Source organism: Microtus oregoni, unplaced genomic scaffold, assembly GCF_018167655.1.
Source record: "Microtus oregoni isolate MIOR12 unplaced genomic scaffold, Mior012 000050F_002, whole genome shotgun sequence".
In the NCBI taxonomy this organism is placed as follows: Eukaryota; Metazoa; Chordata; class Mammalia; order Rodentia; family Cricetidae; genus Microtus; species Microtus oregoni.
In genome coordinates this window covers 1,951,209-1,963,201 of record NW_024543226.1, presented here as the reverse complement: position 1 = coordinate 1,963,201, position 11,993 = coordinate 1,951,209, and the positions used below count along the sequence as shown (strand labels likewise).

Genomic DNA, 11,993 nt, shown 5'->3' with positions numbered 1-11,993 from the left:
GGGCTTGCAGTTTTGTCCTTGAATTTTAGCACTTTCAGAAATCAACGATTTCATGAGGACTAAATGATTTGATTGAAGGAAATGATGAGGTTTGAAATAAGGATTGAATAACTGAAGTGTAGGTGTGAGGGGGGTTTCAAAATGTCCCTGGTGAAATAGTAGAAAGGACGCCTTTCTAAACTCCTTATTCCCGGTGCTGAACTTGAAGCATAAATTGCCTTCTTTGCACTTAAGAATTGGAAGTTCCCCGTCTCAGTTCAGGGCTTCTTTTAGACTTCTTCAGGGTCCTTTATGCCCTGCAAGCGTAGGGCATTAGGACCCAGCATTGTTGTAGTGAGAGTGGTTGAATCTCGATCTCTCAATTTTTCTCTCCAGCTCCCTCCTCTCCCTTTGTCATTCTCTCTGCCTGCTGCCTCCGCAGAGCGCCTCTAGCTCTCCCTGTGCTAACTGCCTGCGCCTTGACAGCCCCGGCTGCGCAAAGCAGAAAGATTAGTTGGGACCTGCCTTGGCGACTCCATGGCATCCCCACGAACCGTAACTATCGTGGCCCTCTCTGTGGCCCTGGGACTCTTCTTTGTTTTCATGGGGACTATCAAGTTGACCCCCAGGCTCAGCAAGGATGCCTACAATGAGATGGTAAGTGATGTAGACGAGCAATGAGGAGCGCACCCCTATGGGATTGTGACTACCTCTCCGTCTTTCTTTTCTTTCTTTTCTCCGCTCCGGTGCGGTGCCTTTCCCTTAACCTCTCCTCTAACCGCGGACCCTCCCTTCTCCCTAACAACTTTACAGCTCAGAAGGAACAGCTGGACAAAAAACGATTTCATTGTGGGCTATGCCGGGAACAACTGTTTCGGTGCCACTGCATGCCAATTGGGGGAGGGGCTGCCCAGCGAGGACCCCCAATTTTAAGTCAAGCAAAAGGCTGAGACCTGCATGGCACCTGTCATTGACGAGCCTTTCCCTCTTCCCAGCACACACCCAAAGTCCCAGCCACAGCCAGTCTCCAAGTCGGAGTCTTTCCCTCTAAGCAAAGAGTTTAGCTAGCCAGAGTTTATTTATTTTAGGGAGGAACAAAGGGGAAAGAGAAGAAGAGCTGGGGGTGGGGTGAGGAGCCGGGCTCCTAAAGCTAGGGGTTTGTAGGGGCTGGCGAGGTATTCTTCCTCATCCCGTGTGCAGAGCTGACGGTATGCCTTTAGGCGCCCGGGTGCGATCTGGATCTTGGAGACAAAGCAGTCTTGCCCCAAATAAAGGTCATGGAGCTTCTTCTGCTTCTACCCCTTCACTGGAGGGGAAAGCTGGATGTCTTGTTTTCTCTTGTGCGTAGGCTAATCTACACAATCTATCAAGTCTGTTCGTCCTGTCCTGCAAAACCGTCTGTAATCCCCACCGTGCCTCCGGTGGCTGCCCAGAGCCAGGCCCTCTGCAGGTTTCCTCTCTGCAGAGTTAGAATGCCCAGAGGTGACTGGCCAAAACAGCTCCGCAAACTGGGGGCTGGGCTGCCTTTCCCAGTTAGGTGCCATGAGGACTTACGTAGTGGAGTACTTGGAGATAGCAAGAGATGTTTCTAGCACTTTCGGTCTCTCACCTCCGCCCCTGTCACTTTGCCGATTCCATTCCCCCGCCCCGGTTGCAGGGACAAGCTTCTAGAAGCCTACACCAGAGTGCCAGTAATGAGTGTAAGCACATTACTGGGCTCTCAAGGTCAAGATGAAAATGAGCTTAGGGGAAAAGAGAAGAAAGAGAGACAAGAGGCAAAAGGACCTCGACTTTAGGGCCAAGGCAGGAAGGAATAGCCTCACACACTGAGAGGGATTAATTGCCCTCCTAGGGCCCACTGCAGAGCTTTCCAGGGCCCCTTCAACAGGAGCCGTAAATGGAGGAAGTCTGGCAAATTGTAGATGTTCAGAAAATACTTGAACACAGCTCAGGCTTGAGCGTTCTGTTTCTTCCTCACCACAGGATTACTCTTGGGTGGGGGAAGGGGGCTTAGGTCTAGTCCCAGAGGCAAATCCTAATATGCTTCTCCTTCTCATCTCCCCTCCTCCCAGTATGTTAGACCAGATGGATTTGAAAGCAGGTCAAAATAAGTAGCCAAGGCTGCCTGCACTGGGGAAGGGGGTAGGGTGAGGTAGCAAAAGCCACCAAAGGGCTTCAAGAGGTTAGAACACAGGCAAGCAGTGGAGGGGAAATGCTTTTATGCTTTTGTCTTGGCTGCACCAGTTCAGTGTTTGATTTTAGAGGCACGAATGTGCTCTTGCTTTACTTTTCGTATGTACATTTATTTATACATTTGTGCACGTACACCAGAGGTATTTTAAGCTTTCCCTTTCTTTAGGTACATAGCTTTCTTCACTATGTTTCCTGTACTCTGAACCTCTACCCAGCTGCCTTAGAGGACCCCCAAGCTGCACCCTAAGTACAGTGTTAGGCTCTGCAGGCAATTCGGCTAAGATGGAGTCACCACCGGAAAGCTTCCTACCAGCTTGGCAGGAGCTCATGAGGAGTACTAGCCACAAATGGGTTTAGAGTGAGCTTCTTCCTAGGAAGTGGAGCTGTCTGTTGCAGCCTAACGAAAGCAAGAGAAAACAGCCTGGAGATCTCCTGGCATATACAGAAAAAGGTTTAAATTGGTATACTCTAACAGAGCAATAGGGAACAATTGCGTGTGTGTTAGATCACTTTTGTGTTTCTGTACTATGGGGCTTTTGGAGGGGTGGAAATCTAACTGCAAGGTGGATGTCGCAGTGGTCTGAAGCTTATAGAGGATTTTCAGACTGCCCTTTTCCAGGGTCCCCTCCTGCACTGAGTGTCAGGCTGTGGCTGCTGATGGCTTTCTGACATCAGCAGGCTAACTGCGTAGTGCCTAGACTCATCCCAGCTTTAATCTTGAGCCCATTTGAAAATGAGGCAGTATTCAGTTCTTGAACAAAATGTGCTCAATATACGTTTGTGGACAGCATCCAGCATGCTAAGGCAAGAGATTTGGAAGTTCCAGGTTAGCCTGAGATACATAGCAAGACCTTGTCTCTAAAAGCATATATACATTTTCTCTCTCTCTCTCTCTCTCTCTCTCTCTCTCTCTCTCTCTCTCTCTCTCTGTGTGTGTGTGTGTGTGTGTGTGTGTGTATTCTCCAAAAAGAATATATATATATATATTCTCCAAAGTGATATATATATATATATACATATATACACACACACACATATATATATTTGTGGGATGGTTGGGTGAATTAATGAGTCATTGTAGCATTGCCTCATCACCATCCTTCAATCTTTTCTGGTTTATTCTTGATTATGAACCATTTCTTGTTTCTGAGAGGGGGTCAATGGTCCTTCAGAACACCAAATGTGGGGCAGATGGAATGATTCGTTCCCATTTTGAAGTGACTTTTCTGCATTAGTGGAGTTAGTCACATATTGACTGCAGTGACATTTCTCATGAGATTTCAAGGGGGTGATGGGTGATGCTGGTGTAGTTATGCTGTTTATTCAGAACATCTCCGAGAGGTAGATTCATTTTATTAGACCTTTCTGTTTTACTAATGGATAATTGGAGCACACCAGGTTTAACGATTTATCCAAGATTATAGAGAAGGCTATTGTTGGAGAGGAGATTGGAAATCATGTGCACAGAGAGTCATTGAATTTTTTTGTTGATAAAACCTACAACTGACTCTTAAAAATACCTGACATTCTTCTTTCTTTTTCTTTTGTATGAGTTCAATTCCCCAATCTATATTTTGAGGGGTTGTTCTTTTTCTGAGCCAATTTTTAAAATTTTGACTTACACATCTCTTTTCTGTCTATTTTTTTTACCTCTACTTTAAAGCCATTATACGTTAGGCATGTCAAGCCCACTTTTAATCCCAGCATTTGAGAGGCAGAGGCACGTGAATATCTGTGAGTCTGAAGCCAACCTAGGCTACACAGAGAGACTCTGTCTCTAGAAAAAATAAATAAAGCTATTATGTTATCTTAGACATTACTTTCTCTATGAAGAATAACTAGAAAAAGTGCTAGAAACCAAACAAAAGACTATATATGAGGGCTGGAGAGATGGTTCAGCAATTAAAAGCACTGACTGCTCTTCCAGAAGACCCAGATTCAAATCCCAGCACCCACATGGCAGCTCACAACTGTCTGTAACTCCCGACACCCTCACACAGACACACATGCAAGCAAAACACCAAGGCACATAAAATAAGAATAAACCATTAAAACAAAAGACTATATATGAACTTTTCTCCTGGCTTGACTGGAGAATACAGGAAATATTAGTTGGAAGAGTGCAGGGTTTGGATTCATTCAAATCAGACTTAGATTTCTGGCACTCTTGGTTCCCTTATTTGTAACATGGGAATGAGAATTCCTACCTCAAAAGGTTGTAAACATTAGCTGAGACACATGTTTATAATGTCTGATACAGTAGGTGTTCAAGGAAATCTTTGAGTAGGTGATGGTGATAATTGATTCTATTTTATGCAGTGGTTTTCTAACTAATTTTAATGGTCATTTAAGGGGCTAGAATCTAGTGCATAGGAAAACAAAATGTACTTTCATGTGCTCTTGTGAACAGACCTTTATGCAATCAGACAATACTGAAGACTCCACTTGCTGCTGTACAATACAGTGACACTCCTACAGAATTAGCACATGCATCTCTAAATAATCCATTTGGTATGTGTTGTCTCATACCTCCCCCAGATTAAGGAAGTGTTATTATACAGTCTTCTATATCCAAAGTGAATCCTGTATGATCAGAGATGCCCTTGACTGAATGCCTCATTCGTTCACTTGAATTGGGAGACAATGCTTATAGATGCTGCTAAGTAGCTTCCTGCGCGGGAACTAGGGGTATATGAATGGCTAACCTGCATGCAATCTGTATTCAGCTTTTTAAAGTGGTGGTTTTATCCTGTGAGCACAGGAGACCACATATGTATTAGTAAGAAAACACCAACATGCTGTCACAAAGAAGCCAAAGGATTTGGACCTTGGGGACCATAGGGTAAGTCTCTAATTCTTTGCATCCCCTCACAGAAAATATTTGTTAATTCTGTTAATTTGGTTATCTGTAGTTAGTTAAGTGCTCCCCTGTTTGTGTAACCCTAATGAGACATTCTCAACATGTTTGTGCAGTTTATTTAATGTCCATAGGCAATCTTTTATGCTTCCAATCAGTGCCATTAATTGCTTTCCAACTAGGTAATAGGGTAGTAATTCACCGATGCTTAGACTTCTTGGAAGTGGTGCAGTATATCTATTTCCTTAGGGAGAAAATAGACCCTCAGGTGTGATGTGACTTGCTTAGTTCGCACAGCTAGCCACACAAGCTGAACCATACACATTACACCAAAGCTGTGTCTGGAAGCTTGTAGACTCTGTTTGGCCAACATCTGCCTTTATTTCTGAGTGGTTTTGACTTAACAGTGGAGGACAGATTCACCTGCCCTGAGAAGAATATAGGCAGAATCCCCTTTGCTTAATGGGATCAGGTTTGTTAGAGTTCTTTTTAGGTAAGTATAAATGACAATGGAAAGTGGAAGCCCTGAAAAGGTGCTTATCATTCATGTGAATAGTTGGCAATTTAATGTGATGAGCTTTTATTGCATTCAGATAATGCTCTATGATTCACAGGTGGCTTTTTTTCTACAAAAATTCATGAAAATCATACGTGAGTCAGCATATTTTGCAGCACTTGTGTAGGTTTTATGTGGTCTAAGATAGTAACTAGGCTGAGATTTTGGGCAAAATATATTTTTGTAAGTGCACCTTTCAACTTGCATATAATTCTGTCCGGAAATTTTATTGGAGTCTAACACACAGACAACACATACTTGTACTGTTCCAGAAAATTTCAGAATCTCCCCATATAAATATGTATGTACCCATTAGAAGCAGATGACCAGCACTCCATCATGGTCTATGCCCTTCTCAGTTCTGCCCTGCCAAGGGTAACTTTGCTGTCCAGATTTCTAATTCTCTCTCTCTCTCTCTCTCTCTCTCTCTCTCTCTCTCTCTCTCTGTGTGTGTGTGTGTGTGTGTGTGTGTGTGTGTGTGTGTGTGTTACTCTCACTTGAAGCTATGGTACTGTGAATCTTTAATTACATTTCCAAAATAATCATCTAATTTATAAAAGGGGAAACTGAGGCAATAAGATACCTGTAATTTTATCCAAGCAATAAAACAAATGCAGGTCCAAGGATACTGTCGCATGATTGCCTTTGAAGAGATTCGAAACATTTGACTCAACACTTCTGTTTCCCACTTCTTTGCCTCTTCAGGAAACTATGGCTTCAGGGTCTGCTTCATTTGAATGGAAAAATAAAGGTAGACATAAAAAAGTGAATTGGGACAGGTTTTTTGGAAAGTGAGTCAGTCGGCTCTCTTTATTTTACCATTAATACCATTAAAGCCTTCAGAGATCTAGTTACTACAGATCCATGGCATGTGAGCTTTCTATTGCTAGAAGTGAGGTAGCCGGGTGGTGGCGACACACGCTTTTAATCCCAGCACTCAGGAGGCAGAGGCAGGAGGATCTCTGTGAGTTTGAGGGCAGCTTGGTCTACAAGAGCTAGTTCCAGGACAGAGCTACAGAGAAATCCTGTCTCAAAAAAAAAGTGAGGTAACCTTCCTCAAGCATTAAGAAAGGGGCTGCCAATGGTAGGAGACTTTTGATGTCTCTCTTCTACTCTACAACAGAAAGAATATCATCCCATTTCTAATAAACTATACAGTCTCCATTTGAGTCATGGATAATAGGTCCAATGTGTGTGTGCTCAGTTTAGAACTAAAGATTTGATGAAATGCCTTACCCACATTCAGTTTTCTCTTGAGAAGAAAGAGGGAAGAAAGAAGCAACAAGGGTTCAGTGGTGCAGCGTTTTCCTGTCTTTGTGCATGAAGCCCTAGGTTTGATTTCCAGTGCTGAAAAGAAGGTTTCTTCTGGGTGTGGGTACAAGGACATGAGGGTGACTGCTTAAAGATTCCACAATACCATAGATAAAAATCTATTCTGGCGTGTTAAGTGATTTGTGCTGGGGGTGGGGGCTGGCATTCAGAGAAGCTACTCAGTCCATAGCTGGATGTTCTGGGACCTGAAGATACTATAGGATCTCTAAGAAGCCGACTTTCTCCCCTCTGTGCATCCTCCAGAAGCTCAAACTTTAGAATTTAGGGATCCCTCCTTGAAAAACTTAGTGTTAATTAAGAACGGTACTTGTAAACACTAGCTTTTCCTTTAGGGTCCCACTGTCACTGACACCATCTGAGGAGATTTGATATGCCTCCACTATACCCACTACATTATTTTATGTGACACTCAACACTCTATCACACTTACATAGCTCAGTATCTATCCCTTTTCAACGTCAAACCACAAGAAGGTAAGGCCTCACGGAATCAAATAAGCAGGGCTCACAGGGACTCACAGAGACCAGAGAGACAATCAGGGGCCCTGTATGGGTCAAAGCTAGGTCCTCTGCATATACATTATTGTTATGTAGCTGGGTGTTCTTGTGGAACTCCCAGCCGTGGGAGTGGGGATATTTCTCTGACTCTTTTGCCTGCTCTTGGAACCCTTTTCCTCCTACTGAGTTGCCTCGTCCAGTTTTGCTATGAGGATATGTGCCTAGTGTTAATTGTAACTTGATATGCCATATTCAGTGGCTAGCTCTAGGAGGGCTGCCCTCTTCTGAAGGAAAAGGAGGAGGAGTGGATCTGGGGGAGAAAGGAGGCTGTAGGGGAAAGGGACTGGGAGGAGAAGAGGGGGCAAAACTGTGGCTGGGATGTAAAATATGGTAAGAATAAAAATTAATTAATTAAAAATAAGATAAGGCTTTCTTTTTTTAAAGGATTCAGATTCGTATTCAGAATACTTAGTGTAGTGCCTAGCATATGGAAATACTAAATATTGAGTCAGTGAAGGAACCAGGGTTTGTTCTTTTAGACTGTGGTCTCATATGTATCAGGCTGACCGCTAACTATGTAGCTAAGGATGATCTTCGACTTCTGATTTTCTTGCCTTCACCTCTAGAGTGGTGGGCTTACAGGCAAGTGCCAACATGCCTGATTCATGCAGTCTGGGGATTGAACCCAGGGCCTCACACCTGCTAGACAACTACTCTGTCAACTGTAGCCCCAGTGCCTTTTTAAGTTGATCAGCAATTTTGGCAGACTCTACAAACATATATTTCACCTCTACTTTTTAAAAAAAAAACCTACCATACTGCTGGGCGATGGTGGCATAGGCCACCCAGCACTTGGGAGGCAGAGGTAGGTAGATCTCTGCGAGTTCAAGGCCAGCCTGGTCTACAGAGTGAGTTCCAGGACAGCCAGAGAGATACACAGAGAAACCCAGTCTCGAAAAACAAAAACTACCATACAGTCCAATGAAGTAAGTCAAATTTGTGAGGTTTTCCCATGCATTGTCTTGTCCTTTGGGCAAAGCAAGTGCTAGAAAGTATGGATATGGATTGCCTGGACCAATTTTATGGTTCAATGAATTTCTTTTATTTCCTTAGTAATTTACAGGCAGCAACTTGTAAAAAATACTATGAAACCAGGTTTGCTGAGTTATTACTTTTAGTGCCTTCATCCATTCAGATTGCCATAACAAAATATTACAAACTGGCAGTTTGTGAACAACCCGCATTTATTTTTACGGTTCAGGAGGCTAAATCCAAGGTGGATGTGCTAGCAGGGATGGGGCAGCTGAGGGCCTTAGTGGTCTCATGGCCTCTTCTAATTTTCTTATGTGTATGAGAGCTTTTTCTGTATGTGTCTGTGCACATTTGTGCAGCGCCACAGAAGCGGGAAGACGCAGGTCCCCATGGAACTAGAGTTAGAAAAGGTTATGAGCCACCATGTGGCTGCTGGGAATCCAACCCAAGTCCCCTGCAAGAGTACCCAGTGCTCTTTTAATTATTGTGGTTGTTTTGAGACAGGGTCTCTAGACTATGCAATCCTGGCTGTCCTGGAACTCAATATATGGACCAGGCTGGCCTTGACCTCACAGATCAGCCTGTCTTAGTCCCCACCAAGTGTTGATGCTAAAAGCAAGTGCCACCAAGCCTTACACAGCTTAACTGCTGAGCCATCTCTCCAGTCCCATACTTTTTCTTTGAGCTTAAGTGAGGAGTTTATTGAGAGAAGGGTGAAGGGAAGGAAAGAGAGAGACAGAGAGACCTGCTTGCCTCTTCAGAAGAACAGAGGGAAGAAACTCCAGTCCCATACTTTTTATAGTTTTTAATCACAGAGATTCCAAACAGATTGCCTCCTCTTTTCCCTATTCACAAGGTTTTATTTAAGGAACAGGGTAAAAATGAGATACTTTTGGCTCGTGTAAAAAGGGAAAACAGACCCTTGCTGGTGTTTTCTTGATTTGGCTGTTAAAATTGTGATTAATGCATTGATTTCCTTATGCTATCCCTATTCTAGAAACGTGCATACAAGAGCTATGTCCGAGCCCTTCCTGTGCTGAGGAAACTGGGCATCAACTCCATTATCCTTCGAAAAAGTATTGGCGCTCTTGAAGTGGCCTGTGGCATCGTCATGACCCTGGTCCCTGGGCGTCCCAAAGATGTGGCCAACTTCTTCCTGCTGTTGCTGGTGTTGGTTGTGCTCTTCTTCCACCAGCTGGTCGGCGACCCTCTCAAACGTTATGCGCACGCTCTGGTGTTCGGCATCCTGCTCACCTGCCGCCTGCTGATTGCGCGCAAGCCGGAAGACCGTTCTGAGAAGAAGGCCTTGCCTGAGAGCGCAGAAGAGCAGCCCTCCTTATATGAGAAGGCCCCGCAGGGCAAAGTGAAAGTGTCTTAGGAAAATGGAAGTGCAAAAAGTGGACCTTCTAGGCAGTTGCCTCCCTGACACCCAAGAAGATATCAGTGTGTGTTTTTCATTTGATTTATTGTTCTTAGGGGAAAAGCAAAAAGTACAAACTGCAAGTTAATTGGCTTGTGTACATCTATACCCTAAAATGACCTCCCCACATTGACATTCGTGCACCGCCTTTAGTCACCCTGGAACAACGCTCACATGTTGCTGCATGTACATGTGTGTGGCTACTATTGAGCTGTGTTTGTGAGGTGGACTCCAGCAAGCACGTGACTGTGAGATTCTGTGTGGGGGGAATGGATTGAACTGCCATGTGTGTGAGTATACACGCATGTGTGGAAGAGGGGGCTCTGAACTAATCCTGCACAGGTATCCTTCCCTTTATAAATTGATTCCAGCAAATGTAGAATAGGGAACCCTCCTGGTACGAGAATCCTATTCTAGCAGAAAAGAAAGAACCTATTTCCACGTGGGGTGGAACTCCCTCTCTGCATTAAGCTGTAAACTTAAACTCACCATTTTACAAGAAGAGTTTCTTCAATTTAATTAGCTTCTAGTTCGGCTTTTAAGTTCGAAACACTCAACATCAAGTTTAATTCAAACAGGGGATATGTGCAGGCAATAGATAGTGCGCTTCTTCAAGCGGCACAGTAGGAAGTCTCTCCTCGCCTTTGTTTGAGTCCAAGCGACTGAGCTCTTTGGCTAGCAGTTTGAAATTTAATTAACAGTCTTTTACTAGACACAGCCAAATTTGGTTTTAAGCCCAAAGCTGCCTCACTTTCACTATTCTCAGTAGCCAACCAGGCAGGGCCTGACAGCTTCCCCACAGTTTCCACCGGGGGACTAGCGATTGGTCCTGTTTAAAGTTTGAATCTCCAGCCCTAGCGGTTTTCTGAAACCTGAAATTGGATGGGAAAGCTGTATCCAGTGTTTACCTATCAGAGGAGTCCTCTACTCTTATTGATTTGTCACCGAACTTTGTGAATGTTTAACAGAGTCCCAAATACCCCCAGAAGTGTCTGTTTTACATCTCTTCAGCATTCCAGCAGGTGGAGTTAGCTAGGGGAAGGACATTTGACATGGCTTAGTTGGATTGAGCAGTATGGAAATTTGCTTTTGTAGTTACATACTGCTGTTTCTTTGTCAAATGTGCTTTGATGGTTTTAATGTTGTGCCAGGGATGGGAAAGGGGGCAGGGGCTGTGTGTGGGAACAGTACTTACTGTATTTTCTTCAGTGTCATCGTCCTTGGTAATTGCTAACTGTTTTCTTTCGCTTGTTCTTTCAAAATAAAGGTTTTTGAAATTTGGAGGACATGGTGTGGATATCTGGAAAGAAAAGTTCCCATAAACAAGGGACTCAGAGTCTTCTGTTCGTGTGAATTTCTTGAGCTTCTTGTTGTTGGTGTTTGTTTGTTTTAAGGCAAGGTCTCACTGTATAGCCTAAACTGGCCTCAAAGTAGAGATTCTCTTTCTTTAATTCACAAATACTGGGCATCTAGGCCCGTGTCACTCATTACACCTAGCCCAGATACCTGCACCTCCCCTTCTCTGAAATAAGATCTCACTATGTAGCGCTGGCAGTCCTGGAACACAGAGAGATCCATCTGCTTCTGCCTTCTGAGTGCTGGGTTAAATGTATGTGCCACCACACCTAGCTCCAAGCTCTTAAAGAAACAAAAGACTAGATGAAGAAGAAAAGGGTGTAATAGTTTCAGTATACAAATAAGGCTGCTAACGTGCACATCCTTTTAAGTTCCTTCATGCTTTTTTTTTTTTTTCTTCGAGACAGGGTTTCTCTGTGTAACAGCCCTAACTGTCCTGGAACTAGCTCTTGTAGACCAGGCTGGCCTTGAACTCACAGAGATCTGCCTGCCTTTGCCTCCTGGAGTGCTTGGGGTTAAAGGCGTGCACCACCACCGCCCGGCTTCCTTCATGCTTTTTTGATGTTACCATGTAAGAGGAGAAGCCTTAGAGTCTTAGGATAAAGCCTTAGGATCCCAATACTATCTCCAGGTTTAGGAAGGCCTTTATTGAGTGAGTCAGAGGAAAAGATGAAATATTATTTCAGAAAAAACCCAAGGGTTCATTAAATAAATATGAAGCAGTGTCTTTTACTACACTGTGTCCACAAAGTGACAAGCTGTACTGTCACA

The 11,993-nt window shown here is 43.9% G+C and overlaps 1 protein-coding gene across 1 annotated transcript; it reads left to right on the top strand.

The window, feature by feature from the left end:
* Window positions 1-401: 401 nt before the first annotated feature.
* Window positions 402-11,149, top strand: LOC121436697 (transmembrane protein 35A). The gene is made up of 2 exons (XM_041636701.1): window positions 402-636; window positions 9,444-11,149. The coding sequence occupies exons 1-2, from the start codon at window positions 517-519 to the stop codon at window positions 9,822-9,824; spliced, it is 501 nt and encodes a 166-aa protein (XP_041492635.1). The 5' UTR covers window positions 402-516; the 3' UTR covers window positions 9,825-11,149.
* The last annotated feature ends 844 nt before the right edge of the window (window positions 11,150-11,993 follow it).

Excerpts from the sequence above, each read along its gene's own strand:
- LOC121436697 (XM_041636701.1), top strand. The coding sequence starts at position 517 with ATGGCATCCCCACGAACCGTAACTATCGTGGCCCTCTCTGTGGCCCTG. Across the intron at positions 637-9,443 it reads AGGATGCCTACAATGAGATG|AAACGTGCATACAAGAGCTA; the intron begins GTAAGTGATGTA and ends TCCCTATTCTAG.